Source organism: Rhinopithecus roxellana, chromosome 12 (genome assembly GCF_007565055.1).
Source record: "Rhinopithecus roxellana isolate Shanxi Qingling chromosome 12, ASM756505v1, whole genome shotgun sequence".
NCBI lineage: Eukaryota > Metazoa > Chordata > Mammalia > Primates > Cercopithecidae > Rhinopithecus > Rhinopithecus roxellana.
Window position 1 is genome coordinate 118,822,954 of NC_044560.1, and position 25,702 is coordinate 118,848,655.

The 25,702-nt window shown below is 57.1% G+C and overlaps 3 protein-coding genes across 4 annotated transcripts; 2 read left to right on the forward strand and 1 right to left on the reverse strand.

The window, feature by feature from the left end:
• Window positions 1–607: 607 nt before the first annotated feature.
• On the forward strand, window positions 608–3,480 carry ZNF524 (zinc finger protein 524). The gene is made up of 2 exons (XM_030913715.1): window positions 608–754; window positions 2,415–3,480. Exon 2 carries the CDS (start codon window positions 2,453–2,455, stop codon window positions 3,248–3,250), a length of 798 nt encoding a protein of 265 aa, XP_030769575.1. The 5' UTR covers window positions 608–754; window positions 2,415–2,452; the 3' UTR covers window positions 3,251–3,480.
• Window positions 3,481–5,796: 2,316 nt separating this feature from the next.
• ZNF865 (zinc finger protein 865) lies at window positions 5,797–18,042 on the forward strand. Of its 2 annotated transcripts, none has more exons than XM_030912738.1 (2): window positions 5,797–5,942; window positions 14,379–18,042. In XM_030912738.1, the coding sequence occupies exon 2, from the start codon at window positions 14,405–14,407 to the stop codon at window positions 17,570–17,572; it is 3,168 nt and encodes a 1,055-aa protein (XP_030768598.1). In that variant the 5' UTR covers window positions 5,797–5,942; window positions 14,379–14,404; the 3' UTR covers window positions 17,573–18,042. The 2 variants fall into 2 exon arrangements, with proteins under 2 accessions (XP_030768598.1, XP_030768599.1); XM_030912739.1 differs by lacking the exon at window positions 5,797–5,942 and adding an exon at window positions 11,269–12,919.
• Window positions 18,043–21,532: 3,490 nt separating this feature from the next.
• On the reverse strand, window positions 21,533–25,363 carry ZNF784 (zinc finger protein 784). Its single transcript, XM_010379202.2, has 2 exons — window positions 25,248–25,363; window positions 21,533–23,412 (listed from the first exon to the last, which is right to left on the reverse strand). Exons 1-2 carry the CDS (start codon window positions 25,323–25,325, stop codon window positions 22,519–22,521), a joined length of 972 nt encoding a protein of 323 aa, XP_010377504.2. The 5' UTR covers window positions 25,326–25,363; the 3' UTR covers window positions 21,533–22,518.
• Window positions 25,364–25,702: the final 339 nt, after the last annotated feature.

Genomic DNA, 25,702 nt, shown 5'->3' on the forward strand with positions numbered 1-25,702 from the left:
GCCGGCTCCATCTTGGGTGAGGGCAGCGGGAAGGGGCGGGGCTTAGGGACACGCACGGCGCCATGCAGAATAAGGGCAAGGCGCTGAGAGCACGGCGGCTTCTCCTTCGTGGCGACACTAGGCGATGCTAACGTAAATGAGAGCAGATACTATTTCTTTTTCACAGCCTCGGACTGCCCCTGTTTAGGATGTACAGTTGGACTAGGGAAAAAAAGAAAGCGAAGTGTGCCAACTGCAATACAGAGCTGGAGAAAACCGGCACCATCTTATCCACTTAGCCCTCCATGGGCTTCGAAGCCTGTCCGGTGCCATGTTAATTACGGGCACTGGGCAGCCATTTTCCCGCTCCTCATCGTTCGGTATCTGTCTTTGATTGGGTCACCCGAATGTGTGCTTTGTGAGAGGAAAGTCGTTTCGAGGTGGTTGGGGATGTGGTGTTCGGTTATTTCCCACTGGGGACACACCAGGGCCGCCGGTGCACAGGCGCGGCTTGCTGGTGTGGCCGTGACCGGTCCTTAGGACCCAGCGAGTCCCCTTTGTTTCCCGCGGGCGGGCAGGCGGGCGGGAAGGGCAGGAAGGGAGGGGCCCGGCGCTTCTCCGAGGGGCGGGGCCGGTTCCGCGCGCCGCCGCCCCCGCCTCGCCGCCGCCGAGGGGCAGGGCCCCCTCACCCCCTCCCCTTCCCACGCGCCGGCCCCGTCGCCCCCGCGCGCGCGCGCGCGCGCACACTCGCGAGCCCCGGCGACATGCAAATGAGGTACCCGAGAGGCGGGGGGCGCAGGCGGGATGGGGGTTGTGGGGGTAGGGGAGGCCGGGCCGCGCGCTCCCGGAGCGCGCCTCCAACACCTGTTCCTGCTCCCGCGCTCGCGCCCCGCGAAGCCTCCCGGGCGCGCGCGCGCAGACCCCCTTCCTGGCAGCCCCCGCCGCCCGCTTACCCGGCGCCGCTCATTGGCCACCGCCCCCGCAGGGCCCGCCCCGCGCCCGGGCTTCGCAGCTCGGGGACCGATGAGCGCGCCAGCACCGGGGAGAGGTGACAGGGAGGGTCGGGGGAGCAGTCTCCCCCTTTCCACCGTTCCAAAGACCTGACTCCTAGACTAGGCTACCCCGTGGGAGCGAACCGTATGGAAAGGTGGTTGCTCCTCTCTGGACCGCAGTCTATGTGGCTCTTAAAGGGGGGGGGGTGCAGGGGGGCTTCCCACTGCACCTGTGTCTCCCCTTCCCCTCCGTTACACCCCAGTCTCATGCTCCCAGTATCTGCTGGGAAGATGGTGGTGGCGCTGGTGAAGTTTATTGAGTGCTTACTATGCACCAGGCAGTGTGCGAGGGGCATTTTTAAGCCCACTATCTCATTTGATTCTTCTGACAACCCTGCTATATCCACTTTTCAGAGGAGGAAGCAGGCTCAGAGAGACAAAGTCACTTGCTAGGTATAGGCAGAGCTGAATTCAAACCCAGGACTGAGCCCTCATAATGTCCCCTTTCCTCCTTGGGTCCATTTGTTCTCCATTCTCTGGGACATTCGGGTCAGCAAGACCTATTTCCAGTTTTGGCCCTGCCATTTACTGACAGAGGAACTTAGGCAACTGACTTGTCTTTCCTGTGCCTCAGTTTCCCCATCTGCAAAATTGGACAGATAGGCCCTATTCAGAGGGTTGATGTGAGGCTTAGCTGCTCCTGATAACAATGGCGAATGTGTCCTGAAAGCTTCTCTGTACGAACACTTTGTGGGTATTATACTCATGGCATGTCTGGGCAAGTGCATAGAACTGTGTGTCCCATTTTGCAAAAGTCTTGATTAAGGCTTAGAGAAGTGAACACCTTGCCCAAGGCCACGCAGAGAGTAAAGATTTGAACGAATGATGTCTGACTCCAGGGCCCAGGCTCTTAACATCGCGGATATATTTCCTCATCCAGGAGTCAGGGTCAAATATCACCTGGGACCAGTCCCTTTTTTCCATTCCGGAACCCTTCCCCACTTCTGCCAGTCAACAGGGAGGGATGAGAACATTCGTGAGGCCTATGGCTCTGGAGTTTGATGGGTTTCAAGGATCACAATACTGGTCTGCACTCTCAGTTGGACTCTATTCTCTCTAGGAGGTTTTTTGTTTTAGGTTTTTTTTTTTCTTTTTTCTTTTTTTCTTTTTGGCGGGGGGAGCTCCTGTTGATCTTGAACTTCTAGATCCAGGAGGAGAGTTAGGGAGACATAGGGATGTCTGGTGGAGCCCAGGGAAGTGCCTGTTTATCAGCTGATAGAAGATCATCTCACTGTTTTATCCACCAGCATAGCTAAAATTGTGTATCTGGATGTCAACCACACCCTTATCAAGAGACTTGGAGAGAGGGATGGGCGAGGTGTTGGGGGACACAGGGGTGCTCTAGACCCTGTGAGCACTGACTCTGCCCCTCTCTCCTCTTAGCTGGCTCCAGTGCCCAGACCCAAGCCCCCCACTGCTCAATGGACACCCCCAGCCCAGACCCGTTGCCTTCGCCTTTGCCCGGGGAGGAAGAGAAACCTCTGGCCTTACCTCCTCCTGTTCCCCGGGGCCGCCGAGGCCGTCGTCCTGGGGGAGCCACCTCCTCAAATCGGACACTCAAGGCCTCCTCCCTCCCTCGCAAGCGGGGCCGTCCCCCCAAGTCAGGGCAGGAGCCCCCACTGGTGCAGGTGCAGGGCGTGACAGCCCCAGTAGGCAGCAGTGGCGGGAGCGACCTCCTCCTGATCGATGATCAGGGTGTGCCCTATACAGTCTCTGAAGGGTCAGCGGCTGGGCCTCAGGGCTCTGGCCCCAGGAAGGCCCCACACTTCTGCCCAGTGTGCCTGCGGGCCTTCCCCTACCTCTCCGACCTGGAGCGCCACAGCATCTCGCACTCAGAGCTGAAGCCACACCAGTGCAAGGTTTGCGGCAAGACCTTCAAGCGCTCCAGCCACCTGCGGCGGCACTGCAACATCCATGCCGGCCTGCGGCCCTTCCGCTGCCCGCTGTGCCCCCGCCGCTTCCGTGAGGCGGGCGAGCTGGCGCACCACCACCGCGTGCACTCGGGAGAGCGCCCTTACCAGTGCCCCATCTGCCGGCTGCGCTTTACAGAGGCCAACACGCTCCGGCGCCATGCCAAGCGCAAGCACCCGGAGGCCATGGGGGTACCCCTATGTGCACCAGATCCAGGGTCTGAACCGCCGTGGGACGAGGAGGGCATCCCGGCCACAGCAGGGGCCGAGGAGGAGGAGGAGACAGAGGGGAAGGGGGAGCCGGCCTGACCCACATCCCCGGCCATCGCTCCCTGGGCCAGGTTTAGAGCAGGGAGTTTGGCTGGTGCTGGGCCTGGGCCAGGGGGCCGGGACACCCTTGTTTCTGGTGGTCTTCCCGTTGTGGGAGCAGGTGGAGGGTGGAGACCTAAACTTCTGGGTCCAGCTGCCTTCAGTCCCCCTCGCCCAGACTAACAGATCCTTGGAGGCAGGGGTTGTGGAAATAAATCTCTGCCTGCTGGTTGCCTGTGTGTGTTCCGTGCCCGGATGCCATCCTCTCCTGCCTTCAAATGTTCTTCCTCGGCTACACCGTCCTGCCGGGAGTGCGGGGAATTGGAAAGGACCCCACTTCCTGTACCTCATGAGTGTGGTGCTCGCGAAAGAATGGTTTTGGGGGAAACCTTGTCTCCTTCCCCGTCTCCATCAGACCCCAAAGTCCAGTGGTCCCTCGGTGTCCGTGGGGAATTGGTTCCAGGAACCCCGCAGATACCAAGATCCGAGCATACTCAAGTCCCGCATTGGGCCCTGCGGAACCCGCGGATGTAGGAAAATCCGCCCTCCGTATACTGTGTGTTCCATCGGTGTTTGGGTGAAAGTCCGCTTCTCGGGGGACCTGCAGTTCAAACCCGTGTTGTTCAAGGGTCAGCTGTATTCCCAGTACACATCCAATCTAACTAAAACATTGAACCTTCCATGCAAACTGACCCTAGGTCCGACCGCCTCGATCCTAGGCAAGTCCCAGAAATTCTGCAGCCATTTTGCCCCACCTCCTTGTCCTGAGGAACTACTGTTTGGAAGGAAAAATTAAGACAAAGGTGTGAACAGGACTGACGGTCTGGGTAAGGGTTAGAGATAAGGGGTGTGGCTTGGGGCGGGGCTAAGGAGCCAGGGGTGGGGCAGTTAGGCGGGGAACTGGAGGGGAGCTTAGAAGAGGGTTAGAGTTGAGTGGGGCTTAAAGAGGTTTAGGGGTTGGTCCGCATAAAGTGAGAGCAGTTTAAAGAGAATGGATAGAGTTGATCTTCTACAGAGTAGGGGCTTGGAGCTGGGGAAGAACAGGAGGAACTGCGTGAGAGTGGGGCGAAGAGGACGGATTATGTTGTTTTTTTTTTTGAAAGAGGGTCTCGCTCTGTCACCCAGGCTGGAGTGCAGTGGCCCGATCACCGCTCACTGCAGCCTCGACCTTTCAGGCTCAAGCGACCCTCCCACTTCAGCCTACCGAGTAGCTGAGACTACAGGCGCGCGCCAGCATATTTAGCTTTTTTTTTTTTTTTTTGAGACGGAGTCTTGCTGTCGTCCAGTCTGGAGTGCAGTGGTGCGATCTGGCTCACTGCCACCTCTGCCACCTGGGTTCAAGCAATTCTCTCCCTCAGCCTCCCTAGTAGCTGGAATTACAGGCGCCCACCATCACGCCTGGCTAATTTTTGTACTTTTAGTGGAGACGGGGTTTCACCATCTTGGCCAGGCTGGTCTTGAACTCCTGTGCTCAAGCAATCTGCCTGCCTTGGCCTCCCAAAGTGCTGGGATTACAAGCGTGAGCCACCACGCCAGGCCAAGAGAACGGATTTTAAAATGAGGGGCGGAGCTTATAATAATTCAGCTCTGAGGTGGGCGTGGTTCAGGGCCGGGGGCCGGGGCTTAAAGGAGAAACTTTGAGGTAACAGGGTATTAGAGGTGGGACTTAGGAGAAGGTGCTGACGGGGGCGCACGACTGCCGTAGAGGCGGTGGGGAGAGAAGGAAGTACCTAAGAGAGGCGTAACTAAGGGAAGCTCCTGGGAGAGGGGAAGCTTAGCAGGAGGGGCTGAATGGGCCTGGGGTTTGGCTGCTTGGGATGGGGCTGAGTTGGGAGTGGGGATTAATTACAGAGATTATATGAACGGGGCAGTGTCAAGTGTGGTAAAGCCATGGCTCTTGACCAGCATGCAGCAGAATCAGCTAGAGTATTTCAAAACACGGATCCCTAGACCCCCAACCCCAGGGCTTCTATTCTGCATGGTCTGAGCAGGCAGCCGGATGCTGCTGGCCTCCCAACTATGCTCGACAACCACTGATTTAAACGGATGCTTTAGAGGTGGGAGGTACTCAAAAGTCACGAGGGGCAGCTTAAATGCTATGGGGTGAAGGGGCGGGGCTTGGATGGAAGGGGCGTGGCTTGAGCAGAGGTGAAGTTCCAGAGAGCACGAGCTTGGAGAGGGGGAAGAACAGGAGAAACTGCATGAAGGCGAGGGGAAGAAGACAGATTTTGAGGCGGTGGGGGGCTTATAATTACGCTGTGAGATGGGAGTGGTTCAGAGCCAGGGGGCGGGGCTTCAGTGTGAGACCTGAGCCGGAGGTGTGGCTTAACCGGACGCCCAGAGCGTGTCGGGGGGTTCCCGGAGAAGAAGCGGGCACTCAGAGCGCAGGCGCACCTGGCTCCGCTCGCCCATCGGAAGCGGCCCAGGTTTTCACCGCTCTCGTCCCCGAGTCAGTGCGCAAGCGCATTTCCCCCATCCTGGTCCCCGCCACTGCCTCCTCTTTCCGATCCTCCACGCCGGCGCCTCGGGAACGGGCGCGACTTCCGCTTCCGGGCGGGCGGGCAGGCGGGCGGCGCGGGGCTGCCGGGGAGGGGGGAGGGGGCGGCACTTCCGGTCGGGCCCTCGGGTCTCCCCGGAGCGGCGGCGCCTCCTCCGCCTCCTCGGCCTCCTCCCGGCGGAGACCCCGGCGCCGGTGAGTGACGGGGTGCGTGGCCCGGGGGCCCGGGTGCAGCGTGGGCGGGGGGCCCCGCCCTGGCCCGCTCTGGTCCCCAGAACGTCCCCCAACCCCTAGCAAGTCAGTTCAGCTCCCGCCGGGCCCTTGGCAGGGGACTCCCAATCACTGCTTCCCCGTAAGACCCCTGCAGATAGCTCCCCGATGAACACCTCCAGCTAGGATGACTGCCAAAGCGCTTTCATTCGTGGCGATCCCCTAGACGCCTGCCAGGGCCCCCAACTGATACCTCCTCGTAGGATTCCCTCCACATAGCGCCCCCCGTCATTGCTTCCTCCAGGTACCATCAGCATCGCCCCTCCCCATGTAGGGCAGCTGCTCGTGAACCCTCTTATTCTTATCCTCAATTCTCCCCAGAGTGTTGCCTTAGAGCTTTGCAGCAGAACTGCCCCCCGTTATCTCTGTCCATACACAGCAACGGCCCCCAATGGCCCTGACCACCTCCCTCCCCAGCAGAGCGCCCCTTCGTGGGTGTGAAAATACTTTCTATTCTGGTCAGCACCAAGAATGCCTTTTTCCTTTCTGCAAATCCTCCAGTGATTCCCCTTAAGAATACCCCTTTCAAAACCACCCCCCCCCTCGCAGCGGGACAGCTCCCTCTAGAATTCTTTCACACTCACATCCTCTCCCGCTTCAGGCAGAAATATCTGCCTGCTTAGCTCCAGGCTCCCATGAAATACTCCTGTACCTCCTCTCCCCCCACCCTCGTCGTGGTCAGCCCCTGTCTTCATTACTTCTGACACAGAACAGTGTCCTGCAGTGAGGCAGTGAAGCCTTCCCTCCCAGAATGTTCCTCATCCTCTTCCTATGGCATGAACAACTGTTGCCCTGACCTGCAGCTTCTCACCCAGCTCTCATGCCATCGTCCTGGACTCCCTAGGGAAGACTGTGGACTTCACCAGGGCGTTAACTTCTTTTCTCATAGGCATTCATTCTGCACTGAACGCATATTCACTCTTCTAGCTGAAGGGTATATACAGCCATGAAGGGGAGTGATGCACACAGTCTTCTCACTGTCCAGGGTCTCAGTCTTGTTGATCAGAAACGAGTCAACAAAGATACATGGGGTTTTGCGGGTTCTCTGAGAGCCTGATGAACTACTTTAGAGGTGAAACCTGAATTACAAGAGGCAGCTTAGCCATGCGAAGATCTGGGTGAGTAGGCAGCAAGAAAAGCAAATGCAAAGGCCCTGAAGTGGCGGTGAGCCTGGTGAGTGGAGGAACAGCAGGGGAGGCCAGTGAGGGTGGAGTGGAAGATTTGAAGAGAAGAACAAGAGGAAGGAAGGTTTGGTCTCAAAAGGCTTTGGAGGTGTGAGGCACTGGGATAAATTAACTAGCCCTTGTCATGTCTACCGAGCCCAGAACGTTCTTCATTCATTCATACGTTCATTGGTAAACACTTGTTGAACAACTGTTTAATGAGTACCTACTTTACACTGGGGGTACAACAGAGAACAAAACAGACAAGAACCCCTGTCCTCATGGAGTGGATATGCTAGTTGAGGGGGCAGATGATTAAGAAACAAAATCCAGGCCAGGCGAAGTGGCTCATGCCTGTAATCCCAGCAGTTGGGAAGCCCAAAGTGGGAGGATCGCTGGAGGCCAGGAGTTCAAGACCAACCCCGGCAACATAGTGAGACCCTGTCTTTACAGGAAAAAAAAAAGCTAGGGGTGGGTGGTGTGCACCTGTAGTCCCAGCTATTCAGGAGGCTGAGGTGGGAGGACTGCTTGAGCCCAGGAGTTCCAGGCTGCAGTGAAAAAAAAAAAAAAAAAAACACCAAGAGTATATATGCGTGTTCAAAGTAAAATATCATGGGATAAAGAGATAGAGCTGGGGGGGCTGTGGTTCAGGATGGCCTCCCCCAGGATATTCCTATGTCTTGTCATCTTGTCCCTCCCAAAAGCCACACACCAAAAAGTTATACAAGGGTAAAAATTCCCCTTCTCCTGGACAACTGTGGCCCACTGGGGGGCTGCTCTTATCAGCACCCCAACCCCAGGAGTGAAGTGATTAGGAGGATGAGCCCTGGATTCTACTAGGGTTCACAGCTTTGAGCAAACCACTCCCTCCTTTCCTAGCCTCATTCATTCACTTCTTCACACGAAAATGTATCAAGCCAGGAACTGTTGTAGGTCCTGGGGATGGAACAGTGAGCAAGAAATAAAAATCCGGCCGGGCGCAGTGGCTCACGCCTGTAATCCCAGCACTTTGGGAGGCTGAGACGGGCGGATCACGAGGTCAGGAGATCGAGACCATCCTGGCCAACATGGCGAAACCTCGTCTCTACTAAAAATACAAAAAAAATTAGCCGGGCGTAGCGGCGGGCACCTGTAGTCCCAGCTACTCGGGAGGCTGAGGCAGGAGAATGGCGTGAAACCCGGGAGGCGGAGCTTGCAGTGAGCCAAGATCGTGCCACTGCACTCCAGCCCGGGCGACTGAGCGAGACTCTCTCTCTCAAAAAAAAAAAAAAAGAGATAAAAATCCTTGCCTTCAGGAAGCCGATCCTCTGCATGGGGAGACCAGCAAAATCAAGGCAAAGAAATAGACTATGTGAGGTTATAAATGATGCTGAGCAGTAAGGAGAGAAATGAAGCAGGGTTGGGGAGATCAGGATGTGGGCCTGAGTGACAGACAGGTCACTGGTTACTGAGAGGCTCATTGAGAAGACAATTGAGCAAAGATGGGGAGGAGGTGAAGGGGTGAGCCAGGTGGTTGCCTGAGAGTCAGAGTATTACAGGCAGCAGCAACAGCCAGTGCAAAGGCCCTGCGGCAGGCATGGAGTGGGCACATTTGAAGAGCAGCCAGGAGACTGTGGAGGTCATTGTAAGGACCGCGGCTTTATTTATTTATTTATTTATTTATTTATTTATTTTGAAAAGGACTTTCACTCTTGTTGCCCAGGCTGGAGTGCAATGGTGTGATCTTAGCTCACTGCAACCTCTGTCTCCCAGGTTCAAGCGATTCTCCTGCCTCAGCCTCCCGAGTAGCTGGGATTACGGGCATGCACCACCATGCCTGGCTCATGTTGTATTTTTAGTAGAGACAGGGTTTCTCCATGTTGGTCAGGTTGGTCTCGAACTCCCGACCTCAGGTGATCTGCCCGCCTCGGCCTCCCAAAATGCTGGGATTACAGGCGTAAGCCACCGCGCCCCGCCAGGACCGTGGCTTTTGAATGAGATGGGGTTACTGTTTGGTTTGGGACAGAGGATGGACATGGTTTGGTAATAGTCCTCCTGTCAGTACAATGGGAATAATAGTAACAAACAAGTTACCAGCTTGTTGTGAGGTTTGAATGAAACAAGCCACGTAAGTCACCTAAGCACAATGCTGGTTAGAGGTCGTCCTGCCCTTGGGCCAAGTCAAGTGACTTGGGATTCAGTAGCAGGGAGATGGGTGGAGCAATGCATATTTCCAGTGTAAAGTGGGAGGGGGGTCCTCCTTCATTTTGGAGGGAGAAATATTGAAAGACAGCATGTCATGGGACTCTGGAGCCTTGCTGCCTTTCTTCAACCCCTGGCCCTGCCACTAGTTAACAATGTGACTTTGGAAGTAGGTTTATTGATTGATTGATTGATTGATTGATTGAGACGGAGTCTTGCTCTGTCGCCCGGGCTGGAGTGCAGTGGCCAGATCTCAGCTCACTGCAAGCTCCGCCTCCCGGGTTCACGCCATTCTCCTGCCTCAGCCTCCCAAGTAGCTGGGACTACAGGCGCCCGCCACCTCGCTCGGCTAGTTTTTTGTATTTTTAGTAGAGACGGGGTTTCATTGTGTTGGCCAGGATGGTCTCGATCTCCTGACCTCGTGATCCGCCTGTCTCGGCCTCCCAAAGTGCTGGGATTACAGGCTTGAGCCACCGCGCCCGGCCAGGTTTATTTATTTTTAAGAAGCAGAGTCTCACTCTGTCACCCAGGCTGGAGTGCAGTAGCGTGATCTCACTGCAACCTCTGCCTCCTGGGTTCAAGCAATTATCCTGCCTCAGCTTCCCAAGTAGCCGGGACTACAGGTGTGCACCACCATGCCCAGCTAATTTTTGTATTTTTAGTAGCCACCGGGTTTCACTATATATTGGCCAGGCTGGTCTCGAACTCCTGACTTCAGTTGATCCACCCACCTCGGCCTCCCAAAGTGCTGGCATTACAGGCGTGAGCCACTGTGCCTGGCCTGACTTTGGAAGTTTAATTTACCTCTCTGGCCCTCAGTCTCTTCCTTTGTATTTCAGAGTCAATGATTATAACCATCTTCTAGGGTTACTGGGAGGATTCGTTGAGTCAACACACATCAGAGTTAGTGCTGCGCTGGTAGAAAATGCACATCCAGTGTTATATGTTACTTTACATTACTCTTAATAACAAACCCAAATTTCATCACAAGGCAGCGTTGTTGCAGCAGAATGGCCCACAGTCTGGCATCAGAAAGACCTGGAATCAGTTACCTGCTTTCCTCTTTATGACTTTGGAGGAATGCCTTCCCCATGCTGCTCCTCAGTTTCCCCACTTATAAGATGGGCCCAGTAATGGTACAGGACTATGCCACATCCAGGCAATGACAAATCAAACTGGTCAGACAATAAATGTGAACCGTTAATACACTTGCTGTGGGACTCCTGTCCCTTGGTGGCGGTGGTGGTGGTGGTGGTGGTGGTGGTGGGCGGGGGGTGGGTCCCTCCCCATCATGCTTCTCTCCACATAAAACCCTCCTATGACATCCCTCCTTAAAAAGATACCAGTTTAGGCTTGAGTCGTGTGAAAGAGGAAATGTCTCTGGTTTCCTAGTGGAAATTATCATGAGCTTGATCGATTCTGTCCACCACTGATGTATCCCCTTCAGCATCTCCACACCCTGCCCTCAGTGCCCTCCTCATAACATCACTGTCCCCAGAATTGCTTCTCCCAGGAATCCCTGGGATCATTTAGCTCCATTTCTGCTAAATGACCCCCTCTGTTCCCTCTGGGAGTTTGGTCAGCTTAGTCTCATCCCTTCGTTCATTCCACAAATATCAAGATAGACATGCACGGCTGTACATTTCCCTCTGAGCACTGCTTTGGCTGCACCTCCTCAGCTTTGGTATGTTGTTTTCATTTTCATTAATTGCTAAACAGTTTGTTTGTTTGAGATGGAGTTTCGCTCTTGTTGCCCAGGCTGGAGTGCAGTGGCACAATCTTGGCTCACTGCAACCTCCACCTCCCAAGTTCAAACGATTCTCCTGCCTCAGCCTCCCAAATAGCTGGGATTACAGGTGCCCACCACCAAACCTGGCTAATTTTTGTATTTTTAGTAGAGACGGGGTTTCGCCATGTTGGCCAGGCTGGTCTTGAACTCCTGACCTCAGGTGATCCGCCCGCCTCGGCCTCCCAAAGTGCCGGGATTACAGGTATGGGCCATCGCGCCCAGCCAGCATTTTCTAATGTATGATTTCTTTGCGGACCCATTGGCAATTTTGGAAGGTGGTGTTTCATTTTCACATATCAGCAAATATTTGTCAAGCACCCACATTGTGCCAGGTGCTACACTAAGTGCTGGGGTCACAGGGGCGAGCAAGACAGGCCAAGTCCTTGCTCTCCCAGAGAGGGGCCAAACAGTAAACACAGAAAAGGAATAACATGAGTTGGTGGCAATAACTGTAATGAAAAACCTGCAGCTGGATGAGGGGTAGAGAGTGATGGGGTGGGGAGTGCTGAGTAGAGACCCAACCAGGCTCCAGAGGCCTTGTTGAAATCTGGGGAAGAACATTGTAGGTAGAAAGTAACCACCACCCTCTCCTACCAGGCCCCTTGTATAGACACCGCTCATAACCCAGAAGACACCCCTAAATAAAACTCTTATCCCGATATTCTACCCTCACCTTCCTTCACTCGGGGAACAGCCCCCGGTCAAACACTGCTGCGGGGGCAAGGGTGGGAATGGGGTTCAGCTGATTGATCCAGACTCTTACTCCGTGACGGCTGGCAACTCACTTTGCCTCTCCGTGCCTTAGTTTTCTCATTTATGCAATGGCGGTAACAGCCGCCCCTATTTCTTAGATTTGTGGGAAGTCAGTGAATTAATACGTGTAACGTGCTTAGAACCGTGGCTGGCCTCTAGGAGATGTCCCATCAGTGACAGCTAGGATTAACGTGTGCTCTAGTAGAGGCAAGCTAGGCAGGGCCTTCTTTCCCCAAACACTCTTACCCTTCCTCCCCATAGTGCCCTAAATCACCCCCTACTCCCTGCATCCTTATGGCCTGTGTTTGCCTTCCTGGCCAGTCAGCCCCCTCCAGAGCTGTCTCCCCAACTTAGGTTCCGCCTACAGCCTTCCAGTTACCACCCCAGCCATGCCTGTCCTCTTTCCGGAGATCAGATTAAACAGAGGGGGTGTGAAGGGCATGGGATGTTGAGTCTTGTCCAAGGACAAGGACATCCAGAGCTGGAGACTAAAAATATCTCACTCCAGGATGGTGTTTGGGGTGGGGGTGGAAGAGACACTCCTCCCTCACCTGTGGGAGGAGAAAGCAGCCCGATGGATAGAGGAGAAAGGGTCCAAGCCTTGGTAGGAACCCCCTTGACCCCCACAGTGGGTTGGGCTTAGAGCCAGGCCCCCACTGGGTAGGGATGATGGACAGAAAGCGGGTCAGACCTCACGGGCCCTTCACCCACTGACCCTCCACCCACTTGGTGGAGGTGCTTCCCCAGGCCAGCAAGTAGCCTAAGAACCCAGAGATCAGTTACGGGAGCTGAGGGTCTGGTGTGGTGGGGGATAACACATGGATACCTGCCATCTGGAATGAAAAGTCGTGTAAAGGAGGTGCCAGAGAATGATGCTGGGGTGGAGGGGTCAGGAGAAGCCCCACTAAGGGCAAGGATGGAACTCAAGCTCCCTGCTTCTGTTGCTAGGCTCAGCCCAGGTGTGTGATGTCATGGATGGTACAAATAGCTCAGGGGATTGGACGCATTCTGCTGAGGTGTGTGTTTCGTTACGTTCTGTTCCAACCCCCTTGAATCTCCCTGCAGTATAGGGGTCACCCCCATTTTAAACATGGAGAAGGTGTGGATCCCAGTGGAGGTGGGATTGGAACCCAGGTCTTTCCCAGCCCGGGGCCTGTGTTTTGATGGTATCAGACCACCTTCTGACTACATGCCAGCCCCCTTGCTGGAATTTGTTTTCCGGGGCAAGCACATTCTCCTTTCTACCATCCAGTAATATTAAAAGAGCGCACCCCCCCCCATACTGACTGCTTTTTCAGTTCTCTAGGCTTGTCCTGACTTCCCTGCTTCTACTACTATTAGTTAACAGTGATAACAGTATCATATCTCCTATTTTTTTAATTTTAACTTTTAGAGCCAGGATTTTGCTCTGTCACCAAGGCTGGAGTACAGTGATGTGATCAGAGCTCACTATAGCCTCCACCTCCCAGGCTCAAGCAGTTCTCCTGCCTCGGCCTCCCAAAGTGCTGGGATGACAGGTGTGAGCCACTGCTCCCAGTCCATACCTTCTATGTACTGAGTGCTTGCAGAGTGCCAGGAACTGCCCCCCCCCCAAGAGCCTTACGCATATGAGCGTGTTGAATCCACACAGCCCTGTGAGGTAGGCAAGTGCCTTGTCGTCCCCAGGTGTAGATGAGGAAATGGAGGCACAGAGAGGTTCAGTCACTTGCCCATGGCCACACAGCTAGAAAGTGGCAGGGCTTACTTACATTTGATTCTGGCCCCCGAGTCTTCCCTCCTAATTACACTGATAGAAATTGTGATTCCCCTTATCATTATGCTCATTTTAGGATAAAACCTGAAGGGATGAGGACGGAGGGCTGGGGGTGGGGTAGGGTGCAGGAGTATGGGGAGACAGCAGAGGGCCTGAGAGGGTTTGGAAAGAAAACTGAGTCCAGAGGCCCCCAGGGAGCTGGGACAATTGGAGTCTGAAAAGGAGAGAAAGTAGAGAGGGGCCAGACCAGCGCGCTGGCTCACATCTGTAATCACCCAGCACTTTGGGAGGTGGAGGCTGGAGGATCACTTGAGTCCAGGAGTTTGAGACCAGCCTGGGCAACAAAGCAAGACCCCGTTTCTACAATAAAGTAGGGGGCCTGCAGGTGGTGTGGAGGAGAGGGTCTCCTCCACAAAGCTGTTATCAGGACCCCAGAAAAGATGGGAAGAGATGGAAGGAATTAGGGAAAAGAGAGATGGGGAGGAGGGTGGGAGTTGAGAACACAGAGAGGGAAGGTGAAGGTGAGTAGGAGAGTCCAGGGGCCAGGGGGCCAAGAGGAAGGGCTGCCCTTTGGGGTGGACAGGCAGCGGGACTGGGCGCCTAAACCTGGAAGGCGAGGGGGTGATCCGCGCCAGGATGGATGAGTGGGCGCACAGCTCCATTCACCTGCGGGGAGACCCAGCACCGCGGCCGTGTCCTCAGCCCGGTCCTCCTCTTCACAGGGTCTCCCGTCTCCCACCCGCCGGAGATGGAGGCGAACCCAGCGGGCAGCGGCGCCGGGGGTGGCGGGAGCAGCGGCATCGGGGGCGAGGACGGGGTACACTTCCAGAGCTACCCCTTCGACTTTCTGGAATTCCTCAACCACCAGCGCTTCGAGCCCATGGAACTGTATGGGGAACACGCCAAGGCGGTGGCAGCCCTGCCCTGCGCGCCCGGGCCCCCGCCGCAGCCCCCGCCGCAGCCCCCTCCCCCGCAGTATGACTACCCGCCCCAGTCCACCTTCAAGCCCAAGGCGGAGGTGCCCTCCTCGTCCTCGTCCTCGTCCTCCTCTTCGTCCTCGTCGTCGTCTTCGTCCTCTTCCTCTTCCCAAGCCAAGAAGCCCGATCCGCCCCTGCCGCCCGCCTTCGGGGCGCCCCCTCCTCCCCTCTTTGACGCTGCTTTCCCCGCTCCGCAGTGGGGCATCGTGGACCTCTCGGGACACCAGCACTTGTTTGGGAACCTGAAGCGAGGAGGGCCCGCGTCCGGGCCGGGGGTGACGCCTGGGCTGGGCGCTCCCGCGGGGGCCCCAGGGCCGCTTCCTGCCCCCTCGCAGACCCCGCCAGGACCCCCCGCGGCGGCGGCCTGCGACCCCACCAAGGACGACAAGGGCTACTTCCGGAGGCTGAAGTATCTGATGGAGCGGCGCTTCCCCTGCGGCGTGTGCCAGAAGTCCTTCAAGCAGTCCTCGCACCTGGTCCAGCACATGCTGGTGCACTCGGGGGAGAGGCCCTACGAATGCGGCGTCTGCGGCCGCACCTACAACCACGTGTCCAGCCTCATCCGCCACCGCCGCTGCCACAAGGACGTGCCACCCGCCGCGGGGGGCCCTCCCCAGCCCGGCCCCCAGCTCCCGCCGCTGGGCCTCCCAGCACCGGCTGCCAGCGCTGCCACCGCCACCGCCCCCTCCACGGTGTCCTCGGGCCCTCCGGCCACGCCCGCGGCGCCCGCCCCCTCCGCAGACGGGAGCACCGCCCCTGCTGGTGTTGGGGTGCCCCCTCCCGCCGCCGGGGGCGGCGACGGCCCGTTCGCCTGCCCACTCTGCTGGAAGGTTTTCAAGAAGCCCAGTCACCTCCACCAGCACCAGATCATCCACACGGGCGAGAAGCCCTTCTCCTGCTCCGTGTGCAGCAAGAGCTTCAACCGCAGGGAGAGCCTGAAGCGCCACGTGAAGACGCACTCGGCCGACCTCCTGCGCCTGCCCTGCGGCATCTGCGGGAAGGCCTTCCGCGACGCCTCCTACCTCCTCAAGCACCAGGCGGCCCACGCAGGGGCGGGCGCCGGGGGACCTCGGCCCGTGTACCCCTGCGACCTGTGCGGCAAGTCCTACTCAGCGCCGCAGAGCCTGCTCCGCCACAAGGCCGCCCACGCCCCGCCCGCCGCCGCTGCGGAGGCGCCCAAGGACGGGGCAGCCTCGGCACCGCAGCCCCCGCCTACCTTCCCCCCGGGCCCGTACCTCCTGCCCCCCGACCCTCCCGCCACCGACAGCGAGAAGGCGGCGGCGGCCGCGGCGGCGGTGGTGTACGGCGCCGTGCCAGTCCCGCTCCTGGGCGGCCACCCGCTGCTGCTCGGCGGCGCAGGGACCAGCGGGGCGGGAGGCTCGGGCGCCAGCGTCCCGGGAAAGACGTTCTGCTGCGGCATCTGCGGGCGTGGCTTCGGGCGCCGCGAGACCCTGAAGCGCCACGAGCGCATCCACACGGGCGAGAAGCCCCACCAGTGTCCCGTGTGCGGGAAGCGCTTCCGCGAATCCTTCCACTTGAGCAAGCACCACGTGGTGCACACGCGCGAGCGGCCCTACAAGTGCGAGCTCTGCGGCAAGGTCTTCGGCTACCCGCAGAGCCTCACCCGCCACCGCCAGGTGCACCGGCTCCAGCTGCCCTGTGCCCTGGCCGGGGCCGCCGGCCTCCCCTCCACCCAGGGCGCATCCGGGGCCTGTGGGCCCGGGGCCTCAGGCACGTCTGCAGGGCCCACCGATGGGCTGAGCTACGCCTGCTCGGACTGCGGCGAGCACTTCCCAGATCTCTTTCACGTCATGAGCCACAAGGAGGTCCACATGGCAGAGAAGCCTTACGGCTGCGACGCCTGCGGCAAGACCTTCGGCTTCATTGAGAACCTCATGTGGCACAAGCTGGTCCACCAGGCCGCCCCCGAGCGCCTGCTCCCGAGCACGCCTGGCGGCCCGCAGCCCCCGGACGGCTCCAGCGGCACGGATGCGGCCAGCGTGCTGGACAATGGGCTGGCGGGGGAGGTGGGAGCGGCCGTGGCGGCACTGGCAGGGGTGTCTGGGGGTGAGGACGCAGGCGGGGCGGCGGTGGCAGGGGCCGCCGGGGGTGCCAGTTCCGGCCCTGAGCGCTTCAGCTGTGCCACGTGCGGCCAGAGTTTCAAGCACTTCCTGGGCCTAGTGACTCACAAGTACGTGCACCTGGTGCGACGGACCCTGGGCTGCGGCCTCTGCGGCCAGAGCTTCGCGGGCGCCTACGACTTGCTCCTGCACCGCCGCAGCCATCGGCAGAAGCGGGGTTTCCGCTGCCCGGTGTGCGGGAAGCGCTTCTGGGAGGCGGCCCTGCTGATGCGCCACCAGCGCTGCCACACGGAACAGCGGCCGTACCGATGTGGCGTGTGCGGCCGAGGCTTCCTGCGCTCCTGGTACCTGCGGCAGCACCGCGTGGTCCACACTGGCGAGCGGGCCTTCAAGTGCGGCGTGTGCGCCAAGCGCTTCGCGCAGTCGTCCAGCCTGGCAGAGCACCGGCGGCTGCACGCTGTGGCCCGGCCCCAGCGCTGCAGCGCCTGTGGCAAGACCTTCCGCTACCGCTCCAACCTGCTGGAGCACCAGCGGCTGCACCTGGGCGAGCGCGCCTACCGCTGTGAGCACTGCGGCAAGGGCTTCTTCTACCTGAGCTCCGTGCTGCGCCACCAGCGCGCCCACGAGCCGCCGCGGCCCGAGCTCCGCTGCCCCGCCTGCCTCAAGGCCTTCAAGGATCCCGGCTACTTCCGTAAGCACCTGGCTGCCCACCAGGGCGGCCGGCCCTTCCGCTGCTCCTCCTGCGGCGAGGGCTTCGCCAACACCTACGGCCTCAAGAAACACCGCCTAGCGCACAAGGCCGAGAACCTCGGGGGGCCTGGAGCAGGGGCGGGCACCTTGGCCGGAAAGGATGCCTGACCGAGGGGTTCCCATCCCACTCCCATCAGAAGCCCCCTTCTGGACTCCCACCTCCCGGGACTGATCAGACTCTCCCCCCTCCTCGCTGTTGCCCCATCCCTCAGAACTTCAGACGGACTGGCGACCTTCAGGGCGCACGCCCGACAGGCTCAAGACTGAATCACTCCCATCCTCGACCTCTCTGCCCTCCCCTCATCCCATCAGACACTGAACCCATCCTCCGTCCAACCCTCGTTTGTGAGCCTCATCAGCCCCCGTCCCAGCAGCGCTCTGCCCCCAGTTAAGTTTTGGCGGAGATGGGTCTGAACCGCCCCTCCCCCTCCTTTGGAATCTGGCTGGACAATGGAGTATGAGCAGAGTTGGGAGGGTACAAGGGGGTGCTGGGTGCTCTTTGGGGTGGGGGGGTGGGGGGCGGGGTGGCAGACGCGGCTTGTACAGAGCGGAGAATAATAAATCTTACCATGAGGGCCGCTGCAGTCCATCCTTGCATCCCACCCAGGGAGAGTGGGGATTACATACATGGTGGCAAAGCACAAAGTTAAAACTTGTTTCCTCTGCAATTTTGATTCTGGGCGCCTCTGTCTCTCATTCACTCTCATTCGACTGGGACTTACTGAGGATTTGCTGTATTCCCAGCTTTAGTCTGAGCTGGGCAAATGGAGATGGACAAGACAGGTAAGTGTCTGCTCTCAGGAACTGACATAACATGCTCGGACTCTTCCCCTTCCTGATGCTTTCAGCCTTCGTTCACTCTGCCACCACTTCCGGGGGCCTCCTGCCTGCCAAGCCCTGAGGTGGGTACTGGGGAAACAGATGAACTGGACATGCCCCTCGACCTCAAGTAACATGAAAGAGAACTCTCATCCGGCTGCCGCAGCTGCTTCACTACTGTGTGCAGACTAATGGTCATGATACATCTCCCTCTTAGCACTTACCCTCCAGGATAATGATTGGGAGATTCAAAGCCCATTCACAGCTCACGTTGGTGCTGGAAACAGTGAGATGTATGCCTGGCAATGTGTGTTTAGTTATCTCATTTGTTAGAAGAAGGGTCTGGGGTCCTGAAGAACAAAGGTGCTCCAGGACATATCGAAAATCCACAGAATTTGGACTCCAGGCCAGGCGTGGTGGTTCACGCCTGTAATCCCAGCACTTTGGGAGGCCGAGGAGGGCAGATCACTTGAAGTCAGGAGTTTGAGACCAGCCTGGCCAAAGTGGTAAAACCCCATCTCTACTAAAAATACAAAACTTAGCTAGGTGTGATGGCATGCGCCTGTAATCCCAGTTACTCAGGAGGCTGAGGCAGGAGAATTATTACTTGAACTCAGGAGGCAGGGGTTGCAGTGAGCTGAGATCGAGCCACTGCATGCCAGCCTGGGTGACAGAGTGAGACTCCATCTCAAATAAATAAATAAATAAATAAATAAATAAATAAATAAATAGGACTTCAGTCCCAGGGTACTTCGGTACAGAAACCTGAAGACAAGGCCAGGCACAGTGGCTCACGCCTGTAATCCCAGCACTTTGGGAGTCCAAGGCGAGCAGATCACCTGAGGTCAGGAGTTCGAGACCAGTCTGGCCAACATGGCAAAACATCTCTACAAAAAGTACAAAAATTAGCCGGGCATGGTGGCATGCACCTGTAATCCCACCTACTTGGGAAACTGAGGCAGGAGAATCGCTTGAACCCAGGAGGCGGAGGTTGCAGTGAGCTGAGATCACGCCACTGCACTCCTGCCCGGGCGACAAGAGCTAGACTCCATCTCAAAAAAAAAAAAAAAAGAAAAAAAGAAACTTGAAGATGAAACTAAGTACGAGGGCACTGCCTGGGTGAGTCCTGTGTGACCCATAGGAGGGCAGCTACCCTGTGTCGCTCCATGTTCTAATGCTGAAGACCCAGCATGAGACAGATGTTCTGCCAGCGCCCCCAGGGTTCAGGGTTCAGCAGTAATGTGGAAATGGAGCCTCACAATGTAAAGGGCATGGAAGTACCACTAGGGGTTGAGGGAGCACAGAGGAGTCACCTTGTCAGAGTGGAAATGGGGCTAGAAAAGCTTCTTAGGGAGAAGGTGATCCCTGAACGATGACATAAACCAACTGAAGTTTGCCAAGTAAAGAAGTGGCAAAGAGGCCGGGCATGGTGGCTCACGCCTGTAATCCCAGCACTTTGGGAGGTCGAGGTGGGTGGATCACGAGGTCAGAAGAGCGAGACCATCCTGGCTAACACCGTGAAACCCCGTCTCTACTAAAAATGCAAAAAATTAGCCAGGCGTGGTGGTGGGCGCCTGTAGTCCCAGCTACATGGGAGGCTGAGGCAGGAGAACGGCGTGAACCCAGGAGGTGGAGCTTGCAGTGAGCCGAGATCACGCCATTGCACTCCAGCCTGGGCGACAGAGCGAGACTTTGTCTCAAAAAAATAAATAAAATAAAATAAATAAAAATGGAGGAAAAAAGAAAAAAGAAAAGAAGTGGCAAAGATTTCCGGGTGGAGAGTTTAGTGTATTGAACTAAACCCTGCTATTCTAGAGAATTCAAGACAGGTTAGTATGGCTGGAGGTTGGGTTCTTGGGGGCTAAATCCTGAAGGGTCTTGAATTCCAAATTGTGGGGCTTGGGAGATTTGATAGGGTAGAGGCTGGAAACTGGCAGCTGCAAGGCCGAATATGACTACCAACACATTTTTGTTTAGTCTGTGCATTTTTAAAAAAGTTTGACTTGACTGCCAACATTGGGAAATCAAAAGATTTTACACAACGTGAACTAATGGAACTTCTGAAAGAAACTGGAAGATGTGGCAACCCAATCTGTGTTCCGGAGCTGAGCGGCCGTTACCCTCTTCTGATGGGGCACTCTCCAATTTGTTGAATCTCAACTCTTGAAACCTGATGGCAATCACCATTATTTCATGTTGCTGATATTTTCCCCTTGAACCTGGCCATCTTGCTCATGTATTTACATTTTCACCCAGCTCCTGTATGCATTCACATTTCCAAATCCTTCTCAAAGCCACAAGGAGCTATGGCTTGGTGACAAGGATCTGCGTGGATGCCATATGGAGAATGAAGAAGGCAGGTGGCCAGGCGCAATGGCTCACGCCTATAATCCCAACACTTTGGGAGGCCGAGGCGAGTAGATCACCCGAGGTCAGGAATTTGAGACCAGACCAGCCTGGCCAACATGGTGAAACCCCATCTCTACAAAAAATACAAAAATTAGCTGAGTGTGGTGGTGCCCTCCTGTAATCCCAGCTACTCAGGAGGCTGAGGCAGGAGAATTGCTTGAACCTAGGAGGCAGAGGTTGCAGTGAGCCGAGATTGTGCCATTGGACTCCAGCCTGGGCAACAAGAGCAAAACTCCATCTCAAAAAAATAAAAATAAAAATAAAAAAACAAAAGAGGGCAGCCACTGGACTGCTATGCAGTTGTCCGTGTGCGAGACCGCTGTTGGTCTACAAGGGTAGTGAGACTGAAAAGATGTTCCAATTCCAAAGATATTTAACTGGCTCAATTGAGGGAAACTGATAAGGGATTGGACATAAAGATGAGGATGAAGAAGCTTTAAACCTGCTCAGGAACCCAGCTTGGGTGGTGGTGCCAATGACATCAGAAGCATGGAAGTTTCTTTGAGGTACAAGGAATGAGTTCTGTTCACATTGTGAGTTATCTCATGGGGCCCACTGGGTGAACAGAAAGGTGTGCAAAATCAGAGTCTCTCACTCAACAAGCATGCAAGGCACACTGAGAGTGCTTTTGCCAGACTTCCCTGACCCCCTCTCCTACAGCTGAACCACGTAACACGTAACCACACAGTGGGGCGCATTCACTCCCCATTCTAAGGATGGGGAAACAGAAGCTTGGAGGAAGGTATGATGCAACTCACTGCTGGTGGCAAGACCACAGTGTGGCCCCCTCCTCCCCCACCTCCCCAAAGTGGACAATCCCAATACAAGACCGACAGAGAAGCCCTTCAGATGGTCCTTTAATAGGAACAGAACTGAAGGTGTCACACCTCCAGCTCCCAAGTCCTCCTCTCGCTCCCACACAGTGACTCTTTCACTCCACACCCTGGCCAGCCCACCATGCTGCCATCAGCCAGCCCTTCCTTGGGATTGGTGGGGACTAGGCAGTAAGCTGTTTGCTTCGAACTGGGAGTGGAGGAAATCAGAGAAACCTGAGGCTACCTTGAGGCTTGTGGGGGACCATGGGCTTTGAGTCTAAAGCTTTAGGAGGGGGATGCTAGGTAGCTGCTTGCTTTATGTGTTCTCAGTTGCCTCTGAAGAAGAGTGGATGGGTTAAGGACCGACCACAATGGGGGTGGGGGTGGGGGTGGGGGTTGCCGCTGTTGGAGTCCTATGGTCAGGCTTACATCCTTGAGGGTCAAGTGCTCTCAGCTGTGACTTGGAGACCCTCTGGCTTTGAGGTGATGGGATCCCAGAGTCTCTTCACAGATAACCTGGTGAGTGTCTTCTGCCTGAGGGTGGATAGGCATCCCAGGTCCAGTGCAATGCAGTGAGGTAGGCAAGAGACTCCATCCTGGTCCACCCATGGAGGACCAGAGCAGAACACTATGGTGGACCCCAATTCCCCCCTTCCATTCGATCCTGGCTCCTCCTCTGAAGTGCCCAGGCTCTGTCATGACAGGCTGGGTCTTGCACAAGGACAAGCCAAGCAAGAGGCATCGGGGCAGTGACATCCAGCTCGTGGACCTTGCCTTTGGCCAGAGCTGCACCTGTCCTCTCCTAGGCCTGGCAGAGGTGCTGTGTGGGCGTGTGGGAGTCTGAAGCCTGGCCCTCTCCCTCTGCTCTCCATCACTAGCCGCTCACAGCCATCCCTGCAGCTGTCATCTCTCCCCCAATCTCCCCTCTTCTGTTCCCTGCCTCCGTTTCCCCACCCCCGCCCCCCGGGTCGGCCGCCTACCTCCGCCTTAACTACCCCATGTTCCTGCAGCCTACTGGTCGGCCTCCACCTTCCCCTTCGCGGTCTCCCCCCGCCCCTCCTCCGCAGGGTCCCCTGCCCCACACCGGCTCCCCGACCCCTGAGCCGCCGACGAGCCCAGCTGGCGTCCAGAGTCTCCCAGCCCCGGCCCCGGCCCGTGGAAGTGGGTGCGCTGGTGCTTGCGGAAGTTGGAGGAGTTATTGAAGGTGCGATCGCAGAGCGTGCAGCGGAACGGGCGCTCGCCCGTGTGGATGCGGGCGTGGCCGCTAAGCACCGAGGACTGGGTGAAGCCCTTGCCGCAGATGCCGCAATGGTACGGCCGCTCACCAGTGTGCACGCGCTCGTGGTCTCGCATGTCTGAGGAGCGGCGGAAGGGCTTGGCGCAGAACCTGCAGGCAAAAGGCTTCCCCACCGCTGCGCCCGCCGCCGCCGCCGCCATCACCACCTCCGCCCTTTCCGGGGCTACCCCGGGCCTCTGTTCTTCAACGGCCGCTGCGTCCGGAGGCCTCCGAGAGGTGCCCGGCTCCACCCCGTGTCGGTGCTGGTGCCGGAGCAGGGGCGCCAAGGCCTTGAAGGCGCGGGGGCAGAGCGCGCAGCGGTAGGGCCGCTCCCCCGTGTGCAAGCTGTAGTGCGCGCGCAGGCTGGCGGGGCCCGGGCAGCTGTGGCCGCACACGTGGCACCGGCTCGGGTCCCCACCAGGCCCGCCTCCCTCGGCCCCGGCCAGGTGGCCATGTTCGTGGAACAGCAGCTCGGAAACCAGCCGGAAGGCAGCAGGGCACAAGGCACAGTGGAAAGAACCTGGCTCTGGAGGCTCAGGGACCAGTGTGGTGTCTGTCACCTTCACCACCTGGATCTCGATGAGGTCACTCGGGGGTGTGCCGGGCCGACAGTCATCAGGCACCAGGACCTGGGCAAAAGGAGAAGAAACAGGAGCCCGTGGAACCTGCCTCAAGATCGCCCCAGCACGCCCCAATTATTAAAGCTTCCGCTCCTTTATTATTTTCAGACAGGGTCTCAAACTGTTGCCCAGGCTGGAGTGCAGTGGCACGATCGTGGCTCATTGCAACCCCGACCTCCTGGGCTCAAGCGATCCTCCCACTTCAGCTCCCTGAGTAGGTGGGACTACAGGCGTGCACCACCACACCCAACTAGTTAAAAAAAATTTTCTTTCTGGCCAGGTACAGTGGCTCAGGCCTGTAATCCCAGCACTTTCGGAGGCCAAGGCAGGTGGATCGCTTGAGGTCAGGAGTTTGAAACCAGCCTGGCCAACATGGCAAAATACCGTCTCTACTGAAAATGCAAAAACTAGCCAGGTGTTGTGGCTGCTGCCTGTAATCCCAGCTACTCGGGAGACTAAGACACAAGAATCGCTTGAACCCAGGAGGTGGAGGTTGCAGTGAGATGTGATCATGCCACTGCACTCCAGCCCAGGCGACAGAACAAGACTCCATCTTAAACAAAACAAAATGAAATTATTATTATTATTATTTTTTAATGTTGAGGGAGTCCCACTAGGTTGCCCAGGCTGGTTTCCAACTACTGGGCTCAAGAGATCCTTCTGGCTCTGCCTCCCAAAGTGCTGGGATTGCAAGCCTGAGCCACTGCGCCTGGCCCATCCTCCAACATTCTGTTGTATCCTCATCAACATTTCCCCTCCTGTCCAAAATATATCATGGATCCCACCTTTTCTTCTCCACCCTAGTTAAAGCCCCATCACTTGGCGCCTCCACAGTTGAAAAACCCAAGGGCATCTCTGTTCCTACTTCTGCTGGCTTGTAACCCACCTCCCCAGAATAGCCTGAAGGTCTTTTGAAAATGTAAATCAGATCAAGTCATTTTTCGCACTCAAAACCCTCCAATGGCTCCAAATGTACTTATCCCAAAACGTCACTATAATATCTGTGGCGACGTAGCTCCACTTATCTCTCTGACCCCAGCTTAAACATAAGCCAGCACCCAGCTGACTTCTCTCGTCTAAATTTAGCTCCCCCACCCCCACGGTATTGGCTCAATTTTTATTTCCTTTATGGAACATATCACAGTGACTCTCATTGATTGTCTCTCTCCCCTCAAGAGACTGCAGGCTCCAAGAGAACACAGCCCTTGTCTGTCTTGGTCACTTCTCTATTTACAGAGCCCAAGTAGGAGCTCAGTAAATGTTTGTTGAATGAATGAATGTCCTCAATTACTCTAATTACGAGTGGGGAAACGTGGAGGAAGTTCCAAAGTCACCTAGACCACCCACTTCTACTCCCAAATCCTCCCTTGGGCATTCGAGAAGCATCATTAAGACCCTGCAGAATTATCCCCTACCCAAACATAGGTGCGCCAATCATAATCCCCCACGTTTTTCAGGGTCACCTTCCCCACCTTCTACCCTAGAATTAGCCCTACAATTTGAGGCCCCGCCCCTTACAAGGCTCCACCCAAATTATGCAAATTATCCCTGGTAAGCCCCCTTCCCTGGGACCCAAACCCGCCCCACAACACACCGTCCTCAGACTCCGCCTCCATCCAGCCCCGCCCACCACCCATAGGTTCCTCCCCACGCCCCGCCCACCAAGGCATGATCTCCTCCCCTGCCCCGCCCCTCGCGCAACCCCCAAGAAGCCCCACCCCCAGGGCCACGGCACTAAATACCTCCCCCGCCCACCCCTCATAGGCCCCGCCCCGGCCCCGCCCCCTACACTACGACCTCCTCCCACCTCGAGCCCCACGCCCAGGCCCCTTCCTTGCCCGCACCAGGTCCAGTGGCTCCTGGGATCGCGACTCCGGGTTCGGTGCGCTCGGACTCCGGGGCTCCGGGCGCGCAGCGGCCATCTTGTGCCCAAGACCCGCCCCCGAGGCCAATGTTCTCTCTGAAAAGGGGTGGGGCTCGAACTGGCGTAGGAGCTACTGCGCAGACGTACTGCGGGGCGGCGGGGGGCGTGGCGCAGCAGGGGGCGTGGCGTGGCGGGGCGTGGCGGCTGAGCCCGAGAGAAAGTGAGTTGTTAGCTCTCTAATTACCTGTTGGTCCCTCCGAGGGGACGCTCTGATGGCACTAGGACGCCTGTAACACCCTGGGAACAAATCCCAGCGTTCCTTCTAAACCAACGCAGGCCGACTCGAGGCTCTAGCAGTCAGGGGAACCTCAGCAGAACTGAAGACGCTTTGCTTTGTTTCCACAGTAAACGTTTTTGTGGTTATCTCTGCCCTGC